General features: G+C 36.9%; 1 protein-coding gene across 1 annotated transcript; it reads left to right on the top strand.

The window, feature by feature from the left end:
* On the top strand, positions 1-27,364 carry fhl2a (four and a half LIM domains 2a). Its single transcript, XM_028800667.2, has 6 exons — positions 1-167; positions 8,730-8,911; positions 16,747-16,921; positions 20,343-20,512; positions 25,996-26,182; positions 26,847-27,364. The coding sequence occupies exons 2-6, from the start codon at positions 8,756-8,758 to the stop codon at positions 26,996-26,998; spliced, it is 840 nt and encodes a 279-aa protein (XP_028656500.1). The 5' UTR covers positions 1-167; positions 8,730-8,755; the 3' UTR covers positions 26,999-27,364.
* Positions 27,365-27,783: the final 419 nt, after the last annotated feature.

Here is a 27,783-nt window from a genome sequence, read left to right as displayed (position 1 = left end):
TTTAGAGCTATTGTATTTATAGCTCAGGGGGATAAAGAATGCCTGTCCATCCAATTACCAGATTCATAGGTTCAGTAATCCAATAAAGCAATAAGTAAGCCAGCAGCTCTCTCGTGGTGTCATTCTCTGACTGGGAGTCAGAGGCAACACAACTCTCAGCTAAGAAGGTAAGTGCTTCCTGTCTACTTCCGAGGACAGTGGCTTTGCTTTCATGAACGTCTTATACTATACTGTCAGAAAAAGTGCCATGTGTAACTAAAAGCAAACTTATTTGTCAAAGGATGTACATAGTCATTTAACTCTCCTAATGTTTTCAGTATCTATGGAGGTTCATTGATCTGTATTTAAATTTGCACTTAGACATCTGCATACTATTAGGTGCAGGTTTTTAATACTAATAATAAATAAAAGATGATGCATTTTTGAATATTTTGATAACTTAAACTTTGACTGAAGGCATTTGATTTTTCCTGTTTACTCTTAAAATGTTAAAAGTGTGCTAATTAAAAGTGGCTCTTTGAAACAAAATAGTACTGTATAACTATTACATTGTTAATGACAGTCAATGGCATACTCTGTGAAATGAAATTTAGACCATTAGATTTTTTTTTTGTATTAAAATTAATTATCATTACACAAATGTCATACCAAAAACTTGTCATCGAGTAAAGACAGAGATACAGCAGGGACTTTAAAAGTTGTGATTAATATTGGGATTGGGGTTAATGACATCCTACAGCATAGCTCATCAACTCTGACTCTGCTGACACTTTTTCTGTTACAGTCTTTTTTTAATTTTACATTTTCTTTCTAGAATAGCAAAAGGCTGTTGCAACACATTTAAACAACAAAAATAAATTGTATTGTAATAACAAAGTATGAAAATCTGAAACGCTTCAGTGGTTAAATTGTTTGTTTTGGTTTTTTTTGCCAAAATATGCCGTAAATAATTTTCTGAAACTGTGGCTTTTGCATTCTTGAATGAACTTGTCTTCGATAAGCCCGATTTAATACACCACTTTCTACTTTTTAAATGTTCCCGCTCTTTCCTGAAATAAAGTTTTATGGTTTTTAAGTTCAAAAAGAAAAAATGATATTCTATTCTTAACTGGGAGCACATTTCTTTTAAAGTAAAATTATTTTAAATTTCAGGAGCAGAACCATGTGCTGTAAATCAAATACATTTTTCTTTCTTACTTTAAAAGAAAAAAATCATGCCCATTATCTTTTCAAACAAGTGCATTTATTAAGTTGTCTGAGTTTAAGTAGCCGCTCCCACCAGTAAGCTCAACACAGGCATTTATCTTTATTAGAATGAATCCTGGGTCCCACTCACATATGTTGCATAGCCTTCTGTCTCATCTTTTTGGCAGGCGCCATGTCAGTCATAAAACAAGCATTCTCTGGAGACAACACAAAAAGTCAGACTGTCTTTCCCCATTACAAACAACTGTTATTGTTAAACTTGGCTTGTCTTCTTAGATGATTTTTTTTGGAAGGGACCTAAATAAGGTAGTCTTGCATTGGTTTTACCATAGATAGATAGATAGATAGATAGATAGATAGATAGATAGATAGATAGATAGATAGATAGATAGATAGATAGATAGATAGATAGATAGATACTGCTATAAAAGTTATAATTTGAATGTTACATTAAGAATTCTAAATATATTTTTATATATGTTATGATATATTACAATTAATGGAAACTGGGCAAAGAGGCAGACTGGGAGGTGTTGCTGTCATATGAGCATGGATTATGCAGTGCCCCAATTAATTAATTAATTAATTACACAGATTCTGTATCAATCCTCCGACATCTTGTGAAGTAAACCAATAAGTCAAAAATGGATTAGTGTAAATGAGCTTGTGTGCAAAAGGGAATGCCCTGAAATGGGCAGACATCCCAACCAGGTTTCCACCTAATGCTTCTGCATAGGCTTCTCCTCGTAACCATGTGCTTAAAATAGATTTAGAAACAATATATTGATGGACTTATTTAGGGCAGTGAGGCTCTTCGTATGACATTTGCTGCTTAGTTAACTTGTGGTTGCATGATAGTGCCCAACATTATGCTGTCATTTCATAACAAGCTGATTTATGCCTTGTTTTTATTGTTGGTGGTTTAGACTCCTTGAAATAATCACTAGGAAAACAAAAGTATGGATAATGGTATAAAGACATGTATGGTATGTATATTCTGTGTAACACTTCTTAGAATCTAATACTATCAAAATTTATATTCAATACTTGTTTTCCAGTTTCACTTGGGGTTGCTGAATACCTAAGCATATAATTACTCAAGAACTGGAAAAGTACATTTCATTTTAAGGTTGACATTGAGACCTCTGAAGCTATTCAATACATCATATTTATTATCTTCATAATTTATTCTGTAAAAGTGTTCTCAGACAAATGCATCTATAACCGATGGTTAACTAAGTGTATTTAGGAACAATTTATGAAAAGAAGAATACATACACAACACTTATTTTATAAAGTATCTTTCAAAGGTTACACTTCCAAATGCATCTGGTTTCTGAACTCATGGCTGCTCATATGAAATCCAGGTGCTTTGGTGTCTTTACACTGCTCAAACATGAAAATATTAGGTTGATCAGTGACTCTTAACAGGTCCAGCAAGAGTGTGTATACCCTGGAATGGAATTTCTTCAATACAAGGATTATTCTTGCTTTGCACTTAATGCTGCCCAGGATAGTGCTGCAACCCTTTTATATGCTGGTTGTACATGTTACTGAGAAAACTGAGTTCTTTTGGAGATAATTGCCAGAAGAGACAGCATGGGTGGCAAAAGGTCCTTTTTGAGGCTTAAGCAAAAGCTACCCACAGCTGCTAATAAAGTTTATACAGGGTGCAGACATGTAGACTGAGGTGTTTGATTTCAGAGATTTGTTTGTGACAACTTGGTTTTTTCAGAGGATTCTGATAATATAGTTGAACAAATGTGAATTTAAGTAAAGAAAAACACTTACATAATAAATATGTTACAGTTAAGTCAAAATTACAAAAATAAAGATGAATTTTGGGGATGCCTTAAAAAGAAGTAAGATGCATCACTGCATGTTCATTAATGTCTCAAAGTTGTCACTCACAGGAGATGACTAAAATTGTTAATGTTCATACCCTGAAAAAAATTTAAATGAGGATCATTTTTAGGGTGGCATGGCAGGGTAAAGGAATGCTTTACCACTTGTAGTACTAATTTCAATCATATGAGATGTATTTTGCTTTGAATTTTCACGTTCACGTGGGTTTACTTCCACATACCAAAAACATACCTTTAAATGGGCTGGCGAGTATAAATTGGCCCATTGTGAGTAATTGTGCAGAATATTTTTCTGCACAACAGTATGTTTGATACATTTGGACAGTTTACTATTCACAGATGGTACTTCTAGTTTGGTCGACTGTTCAATAAAGACATATATGCACATTAAATCATATCCATTTACTAAATCTTCTTAATTCAGTTGTAGAGTTGGAGGAAGCTGAAGCCTTTTTCAGCAGTATCACATCTGTGTGCAAGATGAGAACCAAACCTGTTCAGCTGCCAGTCCATCATAGGGCAGACTTACATACACCTACGCTCACTTATGTCATGCCATTTTAATATTTCTAAGTAACTTTACACATACTGTATGTCTTTGGTATGTCGGAAAAAAAAATCAAAGACCTCAAATGACAGTGAGAAAACCCAAAAGAAAATGAATTCATGCACGAGGAAAACAAGGGAGCATAAGTGTGCAGGGACCATTCATGCAGACATATACACTCACATAAGATCAATTTAGAAAATAACATTTAACCCACTCATGTGTATAGTCAGTAATATGGTAAGCAACCTGGAATGCTGGAAAACAAGTTCATGCAAGTACAAAGAGAATGTGCAAACTCCACAGAAAGAAAACGGGGTGCAAGATCTTTAAGCCAGTAGTGCTAACTTTTGCACCCCATATTGCCACTCTCAAGCACGTGTCTGCCTGGGTGCTGCCAACCAGAATCCCAAGCTGTTCGTTGTGTGGTGGGTGTGGCAATGTGCTATATCAATGCATGCTGCACAAACTGACCTGAATTTTCATCATTTACTCATAAAATTAGAACCTATTAATAAAGTCACAAATCTAAAATTACAAATGATAGTTTTTTTGAAAATTCACAACCTTATAATAATAAATGATTCTAAGTATGGTCTCTTGTCCTGTTTTAAATAAAAAGTACCACTTTTTTCCAGGGTTATAGAATGCAACTGCATAATATAATACAGCAGCTCCGGTAGATATTACTTTACAATATGTGGCTTCTATCGTATTGCTTTCTGTACCCACTTTTGAAGTTTAGTGCCATGGAAACTGAAACATCAGAGCATTAAATCACAAGGCAGGAGATCAACCATGGACAGGGAAGTCAGTCCACTGCAGACCATGGTTTTATTATTAAAATACACATTTTTTGTTTATTTAACAAATTGTTATAAATTCTTAAAATAAAAGGCAGCTGTATGTATTCTATATCAGAAAACAGTGAAATTAACTGTGGCGTTTACTGATGCAGTCAGAAGTCTGCTTGTTTTGATTAACCATTTTCTGTAATGCTACAGTCTATGTGGTAAGCTTACACCTTCATTAGGTAGCTTACTATGTGGACACTACCACTGCCTCATTTGCAGGATGTTAAAAGTCATAAATTGCTTTTATATCGGGTCATGTGAGTCCTGCTGCTTTAAGAAGTGACTGGTCTTCTCTAATACATGCAATGCCACTTTCTTAAAGGAGCACAAATAACTGCTGTCTACACCGACAGATCCTGAACTTCTCTGATAACTGTGCGCTTCGGTCACATGGGGTTCACGGAGTCATGGTGAAAACAGGAGAAAGCCATCTAATGATCTAAGAATATCAAGAAATATTAAAAGCTAGAGAATATTCATCCCATCGAGACCGCTTGCATAGCTCAGTTGTCCCTATACAGAATCTGCACCAGGTTCCCTTTCAACTACCTGGCGTATTAGTTTGTGGACAGATTCCGAAAATCCCACTGTTGACAGACGTGACTGGACAAGGAATGTCTGACAGTTCACTTTTTGTTTCACTGTGCCCAGGGTCTGACAAAGGGTCCATGAGGGTGTGTCTGCAGCTAGACCGCCTTGGACAGGTGTGAAAATCAGATAGGTGAAAACTCCTTTGAACAGAAAAAGGAAGAAAACAAGTCAGAAAGGTACGTGCGACACAAGATGTGACTAAAAAGCAAACCCGACAATTATTAAACTACGTAAATTATAAAAACCGATAGAAAACACTTTGCATTTTGTCATGTTGAAAAAGGCTGAAATGTCTCAATCATGCCTTACCTTATATAGTAGAATAATGAATTGGGTGGCGACTATAAACAATTCGAATAGCTCTCTCTCTCTGTCTCCCCCTCAGTCGGGGCTCCATCCTTCTCCTCCCTCCTCGCCGACCGTCGCCGTCTGCTGCCAAGCGCAGGCTACACACGTGGATTGTGCAGGAAGACAAAGTCAAAGCCGCCGCCGACTTGTGAGTCATTTTTCACGTAGCATCTCTATTTAAAGTAATCGTCATGACAGAAAGCGACACTCGGCAGTACCCCCGATTAGCTAAACTGGACAACACCGCCAGTGAAGGCTCGTTTACCGACGCAGCTTTTTTATTACAGGTCGGCGCGCGTGTCCGTGGAGGCGCATTACCACAAGGCGCTTTTTTCGAGCCGCTGAGCAAAACGGAGGGACTTTATACGTTATATAGTAGTCAAGTGTGCATATCCCTGATTCGTGTTTTAAACGAGATCTTAAAAACTGCAACAATCTACTAAAACAGCAAAAGACAGCGACACGGGGGACGAACAGCCAGGTGATTGCGCACGCGTCAGGTAACGGAGTGTTTTTTTTTAAAGCTGAATAAATTAATTTACGTCAGAATCGGTCAGATATGTTAGAGTGCGGGTGTATGTCACAGACTTTCATGCTTTCAGCGTTTCCCCATTCTGAATTGCTTTAAGAGAATTCAGTAATAAACTGATGGATGGATGAATGGATGGATAAATCATCTTGTACCACGCACAGTATAAAATAATTGAAAGGAAAATAATTCATCTTTTATTTGCCATATTCTAAAAGTATGTGAAGCATAATGAAATAAATCTGAGCTTCATTTTATCTGTTCAAAGGGTCATTATTCTTAACCATGTTGCAGTGTATAAATGTATCATACTGTCAGTTCATTTCTTAAGATATTCAGCGTCGGGTTTGTAAAAGCTTTCGACAACAATGCGAGAAGAAGATCAAGCACAACTTGCGCACATTTGGGGTACTTAGCATTAGGGGCGAGAGAGCCGAACGCAGTCCGATTTAGCAGATGGTTGAGCCACTTGTTCTGCCATTAAAATATACTGAATTGCATAGCCATTTTTCAAACTGGAATTTTATGATTTAGGGTCATAAGGAGATATAGCTACATCTCAGAAGCTCAGGGCAAGGATCCAGCCCTGGACTGGATGGCAGTCTACATCAACAACTATACGGGGCAAAATTAGATTTACCAATCATCCTAATTTGCAAGACTTTGCTAATATATATATATATATATATATATATATATATATATATATATATATGGAAACCATTCTCACCTTTGCATTCAGTATAATATGTTTATCTTGTATAGAAGAATTTGTTTAAAATTTTAGAGATGAACGTAATTTTGATGCTTCAAGTAAACTCAAACTCTGTGTCCTCTTATATGACATATGTATTTTGCTATTTTATTTATTTATTTACTTATTTGACTGGCAACTTTAACCAACACGACTTACACTGGAGGTACTAATGGTTTTATTTCTTTATTGTTATTCCAGTTGGAGCACAGGCAGGTCAAGTGACATGCTTATGGTCACACAGTGTTAGCAGCAGGATCTGAAGCCACAAACTCAGTATTTGAAGTTCTAAGTCTTAACCACAGTGTAAAAAGTAATAATACAAAAGAAATCAGTTTCATTATTTTCCAATATTTTGGCATTAAATAAAATTTATTGTGCTGTAGAATCTAAGGTACTCGCCTACTACTCCTACTAATATTAAACTACAAGGTTAAGGGTTCAGTTTCTGCCACCTTCTCTGTGTTTGCCCCTAAACTTGTCACTTAACCCACCTGTGCTCCAATTTTAAAAATTAATGTAAATAGTTAACTTTTCCTGGTTTTTAGGTTACCTTACATAAAAACACCAGTAAAAATAAAAAAATAATAATACATTTTACTAGCAGATAGACTGGCACTCCAGGGGTTGTCTCTGCCTTGCCCCCAGTAATCGCTGAGAAAGGCTCCGATTGCGCTGCGACCCTGCCCTAGATAAGTGGGGCAAGGTAATGGATAGATGGATGGAAATTCAAATGTTTTATAGAGTTTATGTTTAATGTTAGGGCGGCATGGTGGCGCAGTGGTAGCACTGCTTCCTCGCAGTAAATAGACCTGGGTTCACTTCCCGGGTCCTCCCTGTGTGGAGTTTGCATGTTCTCCCTGCGTCTGCGTGTGTTTCCTCTGGGTGCTCTGGTTTCCTCCCACTGTCCAAAGACATGCAGGTTAGGTGCATTGGCGATCCTAAATTGTGCTTGGTGTGTGTATGCCCTGTGGTGGGCTGGCGCCCTGCCTGGGATTTGTTCTTGCCTTGCGCCCTGTGTTGGCTGGGATTGGCTCCAGCACACCCTGTGTTAGGATATAGCTGGTTGGATAATGGATGGATGGATGTTTAATGTTTTAACATTTACAACCAAACAAAAACAAAACACTATTGGTACAAATAGTTACAGTCATGATACAAGGTGACAAATAAGGTATCCATCCATTTTCCAACCCGCTGAATCCGAACACAGGGTTATGGGGGTCTGCTGGAGCCAATCCCAGCCAACACAGGGCACAAGGCAGGAACCAATCCCAGGTAGGGTGCCAACCCACCGCAGGACACACACAAACACACCCACACACCAAACACACACTAGGGCCAATTTAGAATTGGCAATCCACCTAACCTGCATGTCTTTGGACTGTGCGAGGAAACCCACGCAGACACGGGGAGAACATGCAAACTCCACGCAGGGAGGACCCGGGAAGTGAACCCAGGTCTCCTAGCTGCAAGGCAGCAGCGCTACCACTGCGCCACCGTAATAAGGTATTTATTAAAGTATTTTTTTAAATCTCCAGCTAAGATAAAATTCAGCAAATGTAACCTAAGTTCTCTCCATTCACTTTCCATTAGTAAAGAATACTTTTGAAGTATTGATTTCACCTGACTCACATGTAAATATAAATGTCAAAAAAAAAACAATGATTGAATTACAAAAATGTCACTTTCCAATTAGCTTAACAGCTGTATCCAGGGATAGGGAAACGAAGATGAATGACAAAGCTAATTGATGTCTCTAAGGTCAATGAAATATCTGCCTAGCTTCACAGCAGCCAAAAGGTATGAACTGAATTTGTTTTTAAAAAAATCCTGTGACCTAAAAGGAGTAAACAGCCGACAGTGTCATCCTTTCATCCACTTTCTTCGCACATCTTTTGTATTACAGGTTTGGTAGTAGCTGAGGCAGTTTGAGACTGAAGGCAGAAAGTGTGATTTTTTTATTGTGTATGTCCTGATTATCTGAGTTTTCCTGTGAAAACCAAATGCTTAGTTTTTCTAACTTTCTTATCAGGTGAGAGATAACTCCCAGCAGCCAAAATGAATGAGCGTTTTGATTGCCACTACTGTAAAGAGTCCCTGTTTGGGAAGAAGTACATCCTGAGGGAGGAGAACCCCTACTGTGTCAAGTGCTATGAGAGCCTCTACTCCAACACCTGTGAAGAGTGCAAAAAGCCTATTGGGTGTAATAGTAAAGTAAGTTGTAACCCCCCCCCCCCCCCCCCCCCCCCCCCCCCGCCCCCATAGCAGCAATTGTATCTTTTTAAAATAATTTTGCTTGGACATGTTACATTATATCAAAATTGTTACAATGTTAATAAATTGATTAATTTGTGCTGCTTTGAAGACTACAACATCTGATATATCTGAATGATCAGGAACACAGCAATTACCACACATTTCATTGCACTTGAGTGAATTACAGCGATTCAAGTCATTTAAATTTTGTATGGAATTGAAACTTTTAGAGACCATGAGGAACAGATTGTTAAACGAGATTGATTATTTGTTTTTTTAACAAGGAGCTCAAATAATTAATAATTAAAATAATTACTGCAATTACTTTTTATTTTTTAGTAGTAATTGCCATCTTTTTCCTGAATAAATTAGTTACTTAAAAAGAAACTGCTTTCTAAATTTAATACACCTCTTAATTAAAAATTACCTGTGACACAATATATGATTTCAGTGAATAAAATATTTTTCCAACTGTTTTAAAGCAGTCTAAATGCTATCTTGTAGCTATAAACCTTGAGTATGATGTAAATATTTATAGCTTTAAACATTTTATATTTTTGATGTCTGTATTGCTTATGGATTGTTGTGGAAAATAATTTTGGGTTCGCCATGAAAGGTTTTGAGTGCAGAATGCTTCTGCTTCATGGATCCGGTATCCTGTATTTGAATCCTTGTAATTGACTGTGCTGAGGTTAGAAGTTCTTTTTGTGTTTTTCCTATCAACTTCACCAATGATATATATTTAGGTTAATTATCAACGCTAAATTGTCCAAGTTTGTGTGCCTTGTATTGGACTGGCACCATGTTCTTTACTCTTGTTTTCTGCCTAGTACCGAGTGTTGCCAGAATCTGCTTTGGCCCCCTCAGTTAGATTAAGAAGATTTGACCATGTATGCATTTACAGTATATAGGTAACATTTTTGTTAACAGTTTTCAATGTAAATGATGAAATATTTAGTTATTTTTCCTTAAGAGCATGGCCAGGGTATAAAGGGTATTGAGATGGATTTTGTTTTTTGTAAGAGTACCACTCAGTTGCAGTAAGAAGATTACCAGTAAGCCAATGTAAAGAAGATCCTCTTATTGAGGCTGTTGTGCAGATTGAACACATTAAGATTAAAGAAGTCCTTAAAGTTAATAGTCCTATTAAAATTGCAGCTCAGAGGAATGCACTATGCCAATTGTTAAAAAAAATGGACATGAAGTCTTGCACTCTATTTTGAATGTACGACACTTTCTCAATGCTGACCATATATCCTGGGTATTCCATTTCTCTCCTTTCAAGCCTAAGCATTTATTCATCTACAGAGGTTAAGGCAACAAAATAAGGAGAGAGTCCTTTAACCCTGTTTAGAAATAAATAACACATATGACTAATAGAATAAATGAAACCATTCATCCACTTTTATGAACATACTTCATTCAGTACAAGGCAACAGTGATTATCATTATGATCCCAATACACTGCTGATTTTTCACCACACTTAACCAATTAATATTTTTTTTTCCTGCGATCATTAAGAAAAAATAAAGCTATGAGGTAGCCATCAAAACTCACTTAAACTTGCCATTTATTTATTTGAGATGGCAGTAGCAAGCATTACAACCCACTGCAGTTAACTGCTTCTTTGCCGCCATGAGGTGGCATTAAACCTTCAGCTGTCTTTTTGGATGGTGAGGTACCCAATTAGCAGGTATTGCAGAACAGAAGTCAGAGAAAATATTTATGCATTTAGGAAATTTTCCATATGGTAAATAAGCCTTCCTGCTGGATAGCTGAGTCATCATAATGGAATTTAAAACAAATCAAGTCTGTGTAACTGTTCCAGGAACATATCACAGCTTAAATGCATCTGCTTAGATTCTAAAAAAATAATTGTAACACATGGTGTTAATCATAGTATTGGCTTTCACTGGGTAATTCATTGTAAACCTTGTTTAAAGGGTCTGCTTATGAACTTCTTTGCTGGGTTTCAGGTTTCATGTAGATAAATAACAGCAGAGTCTGTCTTTTTAACATAAATATTTTTCTCTCTGCCAATTTAGTCTTGTCTAAGGCCTCTTAAACCACACAATATTTTCTTGTTTTATTAAACCTCTTGAATCATCTGATATCAAGTTGTTGTCTCCCTGTTCAGGGACAGTTTAAGCTGGGCACTCAATGCTGGCAAGATAGGTTTAGGGTACCAGTGAATATGTTCTAGATTAATCTGGGTCGAGACTAAATGGATATATAATCACTTGTACAGTTTAATTCCAAAAGGGGGTTAGAGAGCTGAATTTTGGATGTTAGTGGTGGCTACCAAAAGGTGTCTTGCCTTCTGTTTTACAGTCTTTTTCTTATTCCCTTTTCTTAACTTATCATCCTTCAGATTTCAAACTTCCATCTTGGTGTCATGCTTGCAGGCAAATGTGATGTGAAGCCATTGAATTAATTTGGCATTCTGAGATGTCACTGCACAGTAGAAGGACACCTGCATCCGTTGGCAGCACCACCAGAGTCAGACATTTCTTCAGTGTTACTTATGCACAAATACAAAGAGTGAATGAGTGCATTTACTATAACTCCCCCTTTGTGACGTTACCAACTGATACCCCTAGTATCTGAATAAAGTGGTGAAATTAGGAATTCTACCATATCAAACAAGACACTTGGTAGAAAAGGAGAAACTGGGCATAGGCTTTCTTGCCCCCCGTATGCATTTCCTTTAGGATTTCCTACTTTGTGCCAAAGAACCACTGCTTCTTTCTCCCACTTTCAGTATGTACAGTATAGTGCGTATGGCTTTGATGGAATGTTGATATTTTATACCACTTGCTGGAATCACTCCTTAAACTGCCAACATCACCTCCTGGTAACTCCTGGGCTTATCACACCTCAGCTAGATTAACTCTCCTTCTATGTGCAAGAAGATATGGTGTCAGCATCAGTGACTGATTCTTATACGTACATCACAATAATGTATCTTATGTACACAAATTAAAAATTTTATGCAGGGTATGCAAAAATAGAAACAATCAGTATATAAAGACAGATCCACATAAAGAGTAGCAGTTTACAAAAAGTGCTTGTGTATTAAGTTGTAATATATTTATTATAGTATTGTGATAGTTTTTTAAGAGATATCTGTCAATTTAAATTTTTCTTTTTAAGAAGAACATTTCTGTTATAACTTCTTTGGTTTTTGAAAATGGATAAATAGTGCAAATTGTAAAGCTTTTCAAAAACAAAACTATTTTCAGTCCTCTCCAAGATACATAATAAAAGGAGTAAAAATGAGGTGAAATGATTTCCTGGAAGTCTGTCAGTAATGGTGCTAGAGTGCCAGGACTGCAATGAGAACCTTCTGTTTGTAACTTTTGCATTCCTCTAGAATACAGAGATCAAATAGAATTACTGAGCCCACCAAGACTTTTTAATGGCCTGCCGGCTCTAACCATAACTTGTAAATAAATACAAGGATTACTTAGGAAGAAATCAGATTTTCACTGATACTGATTTACTTGCAATAAGAAATGTCAAAGAATATCTGCAGAAATAAAGACAATTTCTCATAAGATAAACAAATTTCCATGTGGAGGAAAAGGGAAATAAAGAAGGTGGCAGCAATAAGTTACTTATGCTAACTAAAAGAAGACTTTGTAGAAACATATATAACATAGCTCCAAAGCAAACAAAACAATAAAGTTAATAAAAATCATTAATATGTTCATTTTCTGAGCACATTTTTTCAAATAAAGAGTTGTGATGATTGGCAATGGGCAAAAGACATGAACCTATCCTTGAGTTGTGGGGAATATTCACATGTGCATCCCTAGAAATAAATTGTGATTCAACCTAAAACTCTGCTTTATGTCCAATTCTGCAATATTATCTGACTCTAAAATCATATTAGAAAGATTTGACAAAACAGGAATTTAATATATTCTATATTATCTATTCAATGGATAGATGTAATATAATCAGTTTATACGCTGAGGAAGTTATATTCAGTGATATGTTTTGCCAATCTATCTTTCCTAGGTTTGTGATGGTTTTGTAGGACATAGGAGTCTATAGTGATATGAAATGACACAAGGCAGAAATAAGCTCTGAATAAAACAACTAAGTTATTTCAACATGTTCAACCACCCACAAAAATTCACTCCCACAGTATACTGTATCTGAGTCTTTAACTGTGTAGTTCATCCAGATTTTAAGTGGAGCCACTGATCACAAACATATTCAAGTTGACCATGTCTATTAGTTTTTTGGAACACTAAATGCTGCCTCTCAGGCTCACTAGAAGGTAAAAGATGGTATAGTTTTCACCATGTCATCTGGGCCTGCTAATATTTGTCATGGTCACCGACAGGTCTGATTAGCATATATAGTAGGTACTCAACTTATTTAGAACTCATATCTTAACCCATTATTTGACTATACATGCAGCATCAGTGATTGTGATGTGTATAATTTCTTTTATATCTCTTGAATCTTCACTAACTTTATGATAGTTGATAATCAAGATGTATGGCTCTTTGTCATAAAAACATGTGTATAGTGCTTTACGCTTGAAAATAATCAATTAGTTGAAAGGTACTGACATGTTAATGTTTGGAATTCAAGGTAGTGATGAAAATGTGTGTTAATATTCTGTATTCATTAACTCTGCAGCCAAGCCTAGGATGCCAGAGTATATCTGTTCAACTACTCCATTTTAGCACACACAGTCACAATTTTGAGTCTTCAATCCAAGTTTCCTTTGAGCAAAATATACTAACTCTACACAGAAGAAACACTCAGGCCCATAATCTTAATGGGCACCAAGTGTGACTGACTGCTGTTCTCCCCAATTCTTCAAATTATATATGTATACTAATTATACAATACATTCTTAAATATGCTTAAATCAGTTTAGGGCTGCAGGGAACCATTACCTATCCCAGCAGCATTAAGTGCATGACAACAAAACCTACAATCCATCATAGGACACACATTAATACACACACCATTGAGACAACTTATAGTGGTTAATAAACCTCCTCTGTCAATCTTTGAAATATGGGACCAATCCAGAGCGCACAGGGATAACCATCATAGCCATGGGGAGAATGTGTAAACTCCATACAGACCGTTTCTGATATCTGATATCATGACATAGGAACTGTAAGTCAGCAGAAGTATTCACTGAAGCACATTACCATCCCATCACAAACATATAGTTCCATTGACTCGGTTTGTTAGATTTCCAATGTCTGTATTGTTTTATTAACAAATATTCAAAGTTACATTATTTCTGACATTAACCTCTGTTTTTGGTAACACTTGATGGACAGGCTCAATTTTCAGGAAAGCGTAAACAGCTGGTTACAGTTGATTCCTCAGATATTTGGCTCGAAGACCAAAAGACATCTGTTACAGTATGAGGGTGGTCACTTAATGTCATTTTACTTGTGGCTTGTCATCACGTTACTTGTAACATGTCAAACCTGTCTGCTACATTTACAGTAGTTAAATATCATTGCACTGCTACTCACTTTAGGCTTGGATGCAAAGTCTTCTGAACATTTGGAGAATTGTATTGCATGCATGGTTGGCATGAATCTGTTGTGCCAAGACTATATATAAAAAGCAGAATTCAGGAGCTTGAACAATGTGCAGCATGCTTTTATTAGATGTCTTTTGTCATGTGCCTTTCCTGTAGCACTGTGCAGCTGTTCACTGTAGAAGGACACACCCTCTATTAATTTATTGTTTGATCATGAAGTGAAGACAGCCTTTGACATCACGCCAAAAGTCATTCAAAGCAGCCCTACATTATTTTGTCACATTCTTAAAGTGTACAGTTTCATTCGATTTTTCATTATTTTCCATCCATCTGTCCATGCATCCAAAGCAAAATGGGTCAGAATGAGCTGGGTAATAACAAGGTGAAGACTGCCTACTGTTGGCAAGCAACACACAAAGTAAATGGGCTTGTAAACAGCGAAACTGGCTCATTTCCAGTCATGTGCCTTTAAGACGTTATACAGTAGTGCCTTATTTCCTTTTTGCTGACACAATACACAAACACAACATACCTGTATTTTGTCTCTAGTTCCAGCTAGTGCACATTATGTTGCTGCTAGACTATGTGTATTTCCTATGCGGATTAATAAAATATTAATCTATCTATATGCATACATATATACTGTATATCTTCATAGCAGGCACCATCACAACACACAGTAAATTATAATATATTAGAAAACACATCCTCTCAAGATGAATGTTCCAGCTCCAGTAGTTTACAAGAACTGTCAGACTGTATGCAGCTGATACTAAGGTTGTCATTCTTCTCCTTCCCATCACATAGTTGATTTTTGCAATTTACTTGTCCTTTCTCATTTTTTTCTCTCTGCCATGTCACCTTCTTGAACAGTTTGCCTATGCAGTTTGTCGTAAGAAAGATCCAAGACCCTGATAACTTTGACATTGGTTGCTGCTAGCCACATTTTTTGTTTTTCCAGCTCATATCACGTCATAAGCTTTTAATTAAGACCAAGATCAAGGTTCTAGCCCGAGTGGTTCGTGAGTAATCACATGACAGAAGGCAGACACAACCCTTAGTATTTTATATGTACAGATGTATTGCATGTACAACAATCCATTTATTTTTGAAACTGCATGCTTTTGTAAGGTGGGAAGAAATCCACACAAAATTCAAAGAGAATGCACAAACTGAACATGGTGAATGGGGTGGGATTCAAACCCAGGCTTTTGAGGCTCAGTTTAGGAGAAATTATTCATGGCACCACCCAAAATAAGTTATAACATATGTCAAAGCTCATACTGTGTCTGTGTAATAGTGGACACAAAAAATACAGCATACAGCAAATTAAATGCAAGTGGTGAAAAAGATTAATCCTTTCATTTTCTGAACACATACATTCTGTTATAGGATGATGAACTGCAGCCTATCACAAAAGCATCAAGCTTAAGGCAGTAACTGTCTCATGATAGGACATAGTCACAGTCAGAAAAAACACTGACACCAAGTCATAACGATCTGGGATGTAGAATAAAACCAACATTATCTTAAACAATCCATTTGTCCGTTTTGTTAATCCACTTACTCTGTTGCTGGATTATATGCAGCCAAGCATGACAGGATGCCAGTCCATCATTGGGCATTCTCATATTGAATCATTCTGAGCTGTAATTTAAAACCAAATTATTGAGATTTTTAACAGTTAAGAGATCTGAGAAATGTTTAGGTAGTCTCTGGTAAGACCAGTGGCTTGTTACACAAAATATTTGGTAGGCCACAAAGTGGTCAGCGTATCAATTTCCGCAGTGTGATTCTAAAATCCATGTCCAAAACATGAGAAGAATAAGTCGGAGAAGGGCAGCCTCCTTATCACAAAGGCCTCTTGTTTTTAGGCTCTAACTATACTGCTCAAGGGTTATTCACATTCTAGAATTTTGCAGTATCCATGACAGATATACCTTCCCTCTGGCACCCTTTTCAGCAGCTAAGGGAAGCCATGGTAAGTGGCTTGACCAGAATGGCTCCAATGGCATTTCAGGATTGTTGTCTGTGGTGTTCATGAAGGTGGAGGACCCGTCCTATGAATACCAGTTTCAGGCTCACAAAGTGTCTGACGATGTGCTTAAAACTCAGGTGTACACAGTTCACACAAATGTCAGCTCATCTGCTCTGTTTGATTTATGAATTCTTTTAGGAGAAAGCACATGTACATTTCTAAGTAACTGATGAGGTTTCTTTCTGTTTTAAGTAAAAATTCTCCTTTTTTTGTTTTTTTTCCAGGATCTCTCCTATAAAGACCGGCACTGGCATGAAGACTGTTTCCACTGCTTCCAATGCAAGCGTTCCCTTGTGGACAAGCCATTTTCTGCTAAAGAAGACCAGCTGCTGTGCACTGAGTGCTATTCTAATGAGTATTCCTCAAAATGCCATGAGTGCAAGAAGACAATCATGCCTGGTATGCACTTGTATAACAGACATGCCTGAATGGTTTTAGACATTTATGTTTGAGTGAAAGGAAAAATTGAGTGGCAGATAGAATGGCCTATTGTAGGCAGTGTGGTGTGGTGTAATGTCTACTGGCCACTCAGAACGAAATGTTGCTAGTTCCATTTCTATCTCTGACCCATTATGTGACCCAGAGAAAGTACTCACCTATAAAAAATTAACATATTAATATAGTTAAATAATCTATCTGTACTTGCAAAGTGCCTTGAGATGGTAATTCTTATAGAGGAGCACTACAAATAATAAAGGCTGACTTTTTGTTAATAGCTGAAGTTACTGATGTAAAAGATAGCCCGGCCACAAACAGACACGACACCAGATGTCCACAACACATGCAGTTTATTTACAATATTTACAGTGCACAATCCAGTTCCGCTAACTAACACACAGTAATTAATTCTTGGTCCTTTCCTTCAGCCGCCTCCACTCCTCTCTCGCAAGCTGTGTCCTCTTCCACCCGACTCCGGCTCCCCGAATGGCGTGAGGTGGCCCCTTTTATAACGCACCCGGATGTGCTCCAGGTGCTCCCAATGATCTCCCTGCAGGACTTCCTGGTGTGGCGGAAGTGCTGCATGGGCACCCGGAAGCACTCCGGGTGTACCTGCTTCCTGGTTTGGCAGCACTTCCTGGTGTGGTGGAAGTGCTGTCCTTCAGGGCTTCAGGACTGTCCAGGCGCCCCCTGGTGATGGCCACGGGTCCTGACAAGATTGAGCTCGCAAGTTCCTTCTCCATAGCCCTGATGGAATCCAGGAGGGCTGCCTTCTTACGTCCAGGGAAAAACAGTGCCCCTCTCATGGTCCAACCTTCTTCCAGGCATCCCGGTGGGGCAAGATCCCTGGTTGTCTGCCACAATGATTAATAGCTGAAGTTGAGTTACTGGTTCATTTCCCAGTATGTACAAACAGTGTTACTTTTAGCAAACAATTTCACCTGCCATGCTCCAAAGGTCATTGTAAAATCAGTTAAAATTATTAACAGAATAAATACCATACATAAATGTAAATGTTATTACTATGGTTTGAATGACCTTCTTGTTAAACTTGAAGGAAAAAATGAGATTTATAATGAGTTAGCTTAAAGCATTTCTATCATAGAGTATGCTGAAGAATTCTTTTGTGTCACCACTATTGAGCCAGTGCTAATACGAACTATAACCAGGGAGATGGATGAGTTAGGTAGTTAGTAATACAGCCCACTTTCAGAAGTACTGTTGTGCATTTTTTTATGTCATATAACATCATATATTTGATGGCAGACATATGCTTCAACAATTTGTGCCAGATCAAAATGTAGACGGCCTATAATCGTTGCCCTGAATTTAATCACTGGTCCTGTTGTTACAACAGTGTAGTCATTTATACAAGTAAGAGCAATCAGTTCTCTGCTTCGGAAGATGCTCAGACCCTTGAACCAATACTAAGTTTAAAGATTACTTAGGCATTTTGACAACAGCTGTTTATTAAAAAATACAGGAAGAAAAGGAAATTAAAAAAAATGAAAAGCAGTACAAAAGCACAAGAAGGCCAGCTATTTCATTCATTTTCCCTAATAAAATGACGCTGGTACCTCAGGAGCTTTAAGGAATTGCCATGGTGCATCTATTAATCAATTATTACCATAATAATAGATAAAGCCACAGATAAAGCCTGCACTAAAGGTTGCCATTATTCTAATGTGCTATTATTGGTGCTTTTAAAGTCTTGTTAACAGCAAACAAGGTGTTGTTACATAGCTGACTAATAGTAGCTGACTAATAGATTCATATTGGTAGACTCCTTTTCTAAGGTATTGTCACTTAATTGAATTGCTCTTCCAACAACACTGATGGTAATTTTTTCAGTAGGTTGTGGGCTGGTTGTTGGTTTCTTTCTTAAAGATTTACTTTTGCTTCTTTTTCTAGCTTTCCCTTATTACTTCTTCCTGTTACAAATACAGTATAACCTGATTTCCATGATGAAATAAGGTCTACTTGCCCTTCCTTATTTATCAATTATCACTTCTTTTTTTGCACTGCACCTATGCCAGATAATCCTACTTGTTCCATAGTGAAAAATAGAACTTTATCCTACAACACTTATTGGAAATGAAAGATCAACTATAATAAGGCTACAATTACTTAAAACATACATAGAGTTTTATAAACAGTGTTTGCCCAAATGTCTGAGGTAATTAGGAGCTGGTGTTTACATCATCCAGTTCTATAATCACAAGTTATTTTCTGTCTTCAGTGAATATATTTACCTAGTCAAATTAGGTATTGTTTCTGCATCTTATGTTCTCCACGTCTGCATGTGCTTTCTTCCCAGTTTTACCACATCTCAGTGATGTGTGTGTGTGTGTTACATTAATTGGTGAGACTTGATCAGGGTTGGATGCTGCCATTTCATCTGATACTGCTGATAAGCTCCATCCATTACAATCATGTATTGGGCTTGGAAATGTTATATTTCTGTGCCTACACTTAATTTTGAAATTCAGAGAATACATAAATTATTTACTTTGCTTTTCTGGGAAAACAGAAGTCTATAATTATTTCACTTAATTTTATTTAAATTTTCAATCCCTTAAATGTTCTGGAATTGTTTATCTGCATTGCAAACTAACCCCTCCATAAATACAACCATTCTGTTGTGCTTAGAACACTGCCTTTTGAAACTGAGCTAGCTTTAGCATAGAGCATATCTACTGTATAAGGTTACATTTCTGAACGTTAGTTCTGAATGTTAGCTGTTTTCTTGCAAACATGAATGCATTTCGGATCATATAAGTGAAAAAAAAATCTAAATTATTCAGTTAAATTTAGATTTTAAATTTTTACAAGACGTCTACTTCAAAGGTATCTTAAGTTGTTTGTTGTGAGCTACAAAAAAATCTTCAAAGGCTCAAATAAAATTATGAATGATAATAAACATGTCAAAAAATCTTGATACAAATGTAGCTATCTATCAGATAGTGACTGATTAATCAATCACTAAAATTACTTCAGTATTAAATATTCAGTATTCAGCTGATATGAAGTCCACATGTATATTCACTTTCAAGGGTGTTTAATCTCATTTACAGTTGTGTCAATCTATCACAGGGAACACTCATTCATACAAAGCATAATTAGAAGTTGCAGCTAACCTAAAATGTACATTTTTGCAATGTGGGAGCAAAATTTGCACACATGTTTCACAAAGAGAGCTTTGAAGCATCATTAGCCACTGTCCCACATACAACAGATACAAAAGAAAGAACAATTGTGTTCGCAAAGAGGTGAAGATGTAAATGTGAAAATAATAAAAATGGTTAATGCTTTTTTTTTTGTCAGATTCAGGGGATGGAAAGAATCCTTAATTTCCATATGTTATTTTCAATTTCCTGTATAGGTACACGTAAGATGGAGCATAAGGGCAATAGCTGGCATGAGACTTGCTTCACCTGTCACCGCTGTCAGCAGCCTATAGGAACAAAGAGCTTTATCCCAAAAGATAACCAGAACTACTGTGTACCCTGTTATGAGAAGCAGTTTGCTATGCAATGTGTGCAGTGCAAGAAGGTAAGTCACTTCATCTTCTACAGCTTGGGTAATGCCGTCTAACAACATACAACTCTTTATATGCTTATTTATTTCACTATACTATGTACCATTTAAATGTGTCCATCATATGAGTGTAATTAAACAAGAACCACATCAAAATATCTCATACTAAGTTTATTTATTCACCTGATGCTTTTACATGCCACAATTTGGGCACTGCCAGATTGAACAACTTGATCAGTCAGGGAGTGGTAGGAATTGAACCAGAAATCTCAAAGTTACAATCCAATACCTTAGTCAGTAGTCTGTGCTCAGTGTCTACAGGTAATCACATAAAAAATAAGCATTTTTCAACAAGCCACTCGGTATGTTACAGTATTTACTGTTAACTATAAGAAAAATGTGTTTTGGCATTTAAAAAAAAAAAAGAATAAAAACATAACTCTAGTATATCATAGCAGCTAATGCTGTTACAGCATAGGGTCTGGACCCTAGTTTTACATATTCAGTGTTCTTCCCATGCTTGTGTGTCCATTTTTACTTGTCCCATTGCATGTGTGATGCTGAATTTTGTATACTATAAACTAGTGTCCTTGCCAGGGCATCTTCCTATTTTGCATCCATTCAGAGCCAACAAAGGCAAGGTCTGCCTTAAAATTGACTAGGAAAATTATTAAGAAAATGGTTCTGTATTTGAAGAACAGATATTTAAGGCAAAAGTGAACAATTACATGGTACTCATTATTCAACACAAATGCTATTTGTGAATTATTTGTATTCATTTGTTCATTTTCTAAGTCTACTGTTTAATAATAGAGGGCCACAGGTAATCAGCTGTCCATCCTAACAACCTAGGTGCATGATGAGAGCTAAGATTAAGTTTGACAACGGTCCATAATGGCCATTCATTCTGAACTAGTTTAAAACTGTCTGTTAACTCAAGAAGACTTTGAAATGTGGAAGGATATGAGAACACATAAAAAACATACAAACCACATACAGCTCCAGTCAATACCAGAGCTATGGAGCAGCATTAATTACTTTTTAATACTTTTTTTTTTATCTCCTATAGCCTATATGACTGATAGTAACACAAAACAGCAATATTATTTTTTTTATCTGCTGTAGAGAACTTGATGATATCTTTTTCAAAAGCACAGTAATGGTTGGCTGATACATATTAAGAAGATTATGCTCACTGCCTTATCACTTTGGTCTTGCTGCAGACTGCAGACCCTAACTGCATCTGACATTTTCTTAAAAGCCTTAACTGGTACATAATGTGATGCTATGCAATTATGACTGCTTACAACCAATAAACAATTATTACACCGGATATTGCAATAATGTTGGGTAAAACAAACAATTTCAGCAATCCATCCGTCATGTGAAACTGCTTGAGCTAATGTCAGGTAGATCACATCCCAAAAGGGCTCCAATATGGTAATCCTATTAGAATTAAATTGCAGATTAATAACTGCAGCTCTATGAGTGGCAAATGTAATACTAACCTAAGTAAATCAAAAGACTTCTTGAAGACTTTAATTTTTCCTTTATTTTAGTAATTGCTAAATGAAATAAGTACAAATTGCCCAAAATGTTCACATCTTGTTATGCACAGTCTGTGTGCCAATTATCAGAAGCTGATGATAATAATACAATTTCAGACTCCTGCAAAAGCTCAGATTTTGCCCAATAGGGAGATAATTTCTAAGAATTCCTTCTGTATTCATGTTCCAGAAGTTATGCTTCTGGAAGTATCTTATTGCTGATAAACAGGGCATAGTTTAAGGCCAGATATAGTATCCCCAACTAGCCATCATATCTGTAGTGCTACTTCGGCACAGGCAAAGACAGAGTCAGGAGATGGAACTGGATATGCAGAGGAATTCAGCAGATTTATACAGTTATTGAGTTGTGATTAATTTGAACATTATACCTTGTCTTAGAGGTCTTAATGTAGAAACTGCTTTGATACATTCACTCAAAAAAGAATAAGTCCTTATTACATAGAATTAATAACACCTTATACATGACTTTATAGTAGCATATGTATTACACTTACCAGGTGTTCTGCCCTTCAAATAACATACTCCATAGCTGTCAGAACTCAGAGGGCATAGGAATATGTTTGACAACAAGTGTTAGAGGCACAGTGTTATTCCTATTTCTAGAAATGGCAGTAATATAATGACTACATTTCCCACTCTCCCTTGGTTTACCAGCCATTTTCCAGGTTCATCAAGGTTGTCCAGCTGCCTTTGAAATCCTAGGGGTATATGAGCAGACACTTTTGCAGTTGGATATTCTTCATGATACCAATGTCCTGTACTTACCTTTTATGACATGCAAGAGGGACAATGACCTTATTCTGACCCAGGTCACGGGGTGGTCAACAATCTCAACAAATAAATTCAAACAAATATAAAATTACTTTATTGTCATTATATTTTCAAAAATTTGGCAATTGAGAAATAATTGTAAACTATTATCAATGCCAAAATGTTTCCAGTCTGCTACAGATATACACTGCTTTATGGATATGATACAACCTGCAAGAAACAAAGCAATGAGGAGAAGAAGACATGTCCAGCAGGAGATAAAGTGAGCAGGGTGGTGCTCCTAGTATTTATTTTTTACATTTTATTCTAAGAAACACCAGATGTTCATGTGCCAAAGAGTTTATTGTTTTTAGCCCACGTGTATCTCATTTTGGCAGTCTCACTCCTCAGTCAGGGTTTATTGCAGAAGCTCCGGTCATCTCTAGCAGACTCTTAGAATACATAGCTGTCTATTGACCTACCGCTATACTAGTCTGCCATCTCAGAACATTTATGTAACATCAGATGTGGTTACAAACTAGACAATTCTGCATGAAAACATGATAAAATAAGAAATATACTTTATTAGGAAAACACTTTAGCTAGTGTCAACAATGATAGAGCACCTAAAAGAGAGAAACAGCATCTGTTGAGGGTGCCAAGTATCAAACAAAGGAATAACATAGCAATGAAAAGTGCATCTCTTGAAGTCAAAATATTATGACCACATTATATTATTTATATTGTACATTTATAATTATTACATTTTATTTATACTGTGAAATTCAAGATTGAAGCTCAGATTTATATTCACTGCTTAAGTGACATAAAGGAATTAATGATAGTGTATAACATTATTGATCAATCATAAAAATGCTATCTTGAGATTTGCTCCACTCAGTCATGTTTAATTAAGAAAGATGTCTCCAGGATTTCTTGTGTGGAAAGTCCTTGTCAATGAAGTCCATTCACTCCAAAAAATGAGTGTTTCTTCACATTTGCTTCAATAACATAATTGTATACATGCACAGCTGTAGTAGCTTAATAAAAATAATAATAATAATAATTACTTACATTTATATAGCGCTTTTGTCACTACCCCGTAAATGCCAAAAAGGGACTCTGCTATGTTGGGCCCTTGAGCGAGACCCTTAACCTGCAATTGCTCCGTCCTGGGTATAATGTTAATCTGCATCCAGCCCTGCATGTAGGCCCTCCAACCTGCAGGGAAACACCTGGGGGTTGGTGGCAGAATTGACACTCCAGACACCATAAAAAACCTCACACTGTTCCCATTCCATCTGAACTAGTGTGGTGCTGAGGTGTCACCCGTTGCATGGCTGCACTCGGGTCCCAATCTGGGATCCTGAGTTGGTTTGTCGTGTGATGGGTGCGGCAATGCGCCGTATCAGCATGTGCTCCTAACCTCTCTATCTCTCTCTCTCTCTCTTTCTCACTACTCAAAGTGCTCTCCATGCAGGGAGGACCCAGGAAGCGAACACAAAATCTCCTTACTGCAAAGCAGCAGCACTACCATCCATCCATCCATCCATCCAGCTGACATTTGTGTGAAGTATAAACCTGCTTTAAGAGAGACTGAATAAAGGCCAGAAATCACAGAGCACCTGAAGTCATTAGATATTTGGTAGACGGACCCAGCCTTGTAGCTATAACTGATATTCTCCTGGTTAGCAGTATATTTGTGATTATTCTCATATATGCATACAGTACAGGAGGCTCCACTAATTCTGGTTTTGTGAAACAAAACACCTAACACCTAACATGATTCAGCATGTAAAAAATACCAAACAAAACTGTCTCAAAAATACAACATTCCGCTATTTCCTTAAGCAGTGTAGAAGCAACACAGAGGTGAAGACTAAAAGGAGAACACTACATGGCATTAATAAAAAAAACTTAAGCCCTGAAAAATACAATTTTAAAAGATTACTTACAGGTAAATGCAGTTCCTATAGTTGAGACTACAATAGCCTTCTTTGTCTAGCTACTACTATGTAGATAGGATCTGCCCAGTATAACTATCCATCCATCCATCCATCCATTTTCCAACCCGCTGAATCCGAACACAGGGTCACGGGGGTCTGCCCAGTATAACTAAAGCTGATATTAGTCAGAGAAGATATCAGACTTGACGATAGCAGTTGCTGAACTTGTCATATTACATAACCAGAAATCACAGGGTATGTCAACTGTGTAACGAAACATAATTAATTGGGAAATGTACTTCTACTTAGACTAACAAGTGTACTTTGAAATCTATATGTGCAGGATTCTTTACATTCTTTACATTTTGACAGAAGTGCTTTCTCTTGTTAACAACACAAAGTGACTACTGGATATAGGAGTGCACCATGACTGCCCTCAACTTGCTAAAACTATGTAAATGAAGTCTATGACTGAAAATTGCTTTATAACTGTTATAATGTGACATGTTCTTATCTTCTGCTGAGCACAAAAACACCATAGTGCTAAAACAAAAGGAAACAAACAAAAATAGACACTAATCACACAGGAGAAACAGAGGAGAAAAAAATCTAAAACACAGTGTGCAACAGCACAACCAAAACATGTTTTTTTTACCTAGAAAAAGTTAACTGAAGCATAAAAATGATGGCTGACAGTTTTCAAAAGACAAACAATATCTGAAGAGCTTAAGCATGGCTAATGACAGGTTGTTTTTTTTTTGGAAAACACTACAGCCATTTTGGATCCTAGAATGACAATGGGAGCTTGTAAACCAGACAAAATAACTTACAAAAATAAAGATATTTAAAAGCACAAATGTGTAAATACACACCCACAGAGCTAACAGCATGCTTGGTAATTGTTGAATGAATAGACACAGGATTATGCTGCTGCTATTAGTATATAAAATAAAACACTTAAACCCAGAACCATACTGTACATGTTCATCTGCCATCTTTAAGAAGCAGGTTTGTCTATTACAGGGCTACAAGCACATAATCGGAGCACCAAGGCTGGAACCAACTCCCATCTCAGGGCTACACACTGAGTTGCTGTTTTTCAGCAGACCAATTCTAGCTTTATACCTGGGGTACCATTCAATGGCATTCTTGGGGGAATTACGGGTCATACATCAAAAGTTTTTGTTTCTTGCTTTAGGCAAAAATGACTTGCTCATGTTGTCTTTTCTCACAGTCTATCACTACAGGAGGAGTCACTTATCGTGATCAACCTTGGCACAAGGATTGTTTCCTTTGCACCGGATGCAAGAAGCAGCTATCTGGCCAGCGCTTTACTTCTCGGGATGAGTTCCCTTACTGCCTAAATTGCTTCTGCAGTCTGTATGCCAAAAAATGTGCAGGATGCACAAATCCTATCAGTGGTACGTGCACTTTGGTTTATTTGCTTCAAGGAAGAGAGAGAGAAAGAGAGAGAGAAACAACAGCTTTGGAGTTTATCTTCAGAAACTCATTTTAAGAAAAGGGTTGAGAATCCTGAAAAGGCAATGCCATACTTAGAATGCGGTAATATACATTAGATAGGCTCTTTTTATTTCATATGTAATTTTTCCATGATTATGTTAAAGCAGACAGCTTGTATTTGGAGCCATGTGCACACAACACACCACATCAACAAGGCTATAATGCTACATTTTTCATATTTATTTTTAATTTAAAAAGGTCAGAAAAAATTATGGTGTTTGTTAGTGATACATTTTCTGGAGATATCTAATCTAAAGGCCATACGTTAATGACTATGCAAACTTCAAAAGGACACGGATGCTATTCTTCCTCTTAGATTGCTAAAAATAGCAGAGAAATGTGAAATGTAACAGCTGGTACATGCCTTGTTGCTTACACACATAAACTGCTACTGACAGAGGAGAGAAGACTTACATTAATTAAAAATGAATTTAGTGTAGGGCAAGGCAGGACAAGACAGTGAACGAGGTTAAACCCACTAAAAATGTACAAGGGCATATTTGTGTCTTTTTTCTCTTTCCCACTGGAATGCCGAATTTCTTATATTTCTCATTGTCTCAACAGGACTGGGAGGAAGTAAATATATCTCTTTTGAGGAACGCCAATGGCATAATGATTGCTTCAACTGCAAGAAATGTTCAGTTTCCCTTGTTGGCCGAGGGTTCCTCACAGAAAGAGATGACATCCTTTGCCCTGAATGTGGAAAAGATATTTGAAAGGCATTTTCTTTCTGAGAGAGGGAGGGGGTGACAACAGTGAAACATAAATCATTGACAAATGTACTACTAGTTAGACTAACAAGTGTACTTTGAAATGCATATGTGCTAGATCTTTTTATATTAACCCTTTAAGTCCAGATGCTGTCAGGGTGCATGCACTGATTCAGGATTTTCTGTGTGAGTTTAGTTGGTAGATAGGAGATGGACGTTTCATAACCAAACATTATACTGATGCAGCTCTCTGGATTTCTTTTAAAGCAAGCTTAGAAAAATCAAGATGTTTTGACAGAAGTGCTTTGTGCTTCCCCTTGTTCACATAGCATAAAGTGGATCATGCAAAGAAAATAGCTACAAAGTGTTCATTGGTATGAGACAAGAAACACCATTTTTTCTTTTTTTCTTTTTTTACAAAACTGATTGAAAGAGTAACAATCTCTCACCAATCTCAGCAACCTCACCAGCCATACTGCTCTTGAAGAAATCTTCTGTTGTGGCGCACCAGATCCAATGAAGTAAGATGGTGTTGGTGGCCCTCTTTGTTCCTTCTTCTTTCTTCCTCCGGACCATATGAGACAACAGATGCAGCATTAAAAATTCCATCCTATGATTTTGTGTCTTTTGGCATCCCAGTCAAATATTTCCCTGCAACAAAACCTTGTTGAACACTTCTATGAAGACAGATAAAAAAAAAGAAAAGAAAATTAGTCATGTGTCTCATAGTCATACAGAACTAAGAAAAAAATAATTAATTGGTATTACCATTTGATCATTAGCTTTATGAG

The sequence above is a fragment of the Erpetoichthys calabaricus genome, chromosome 4, assembly GCF_900747795.2.
Source record: "Erpetoichthys calabaricus chromosome 4, fErpCal1.3, whole genome shotgun sequence".
NCBI classification, from domain to species: domain Eukaryota; kingdom Metazoa; phylum Chordata; class Cladistia; order Polypteriformes; family Polypteridae; genus Erpetoichthys; species Erpetoichthys calabaricus.
Note: the sequence above shows the minus strand (reverse complement) of the source record. Positions and strands in the feature narration are given on the sequence as shown.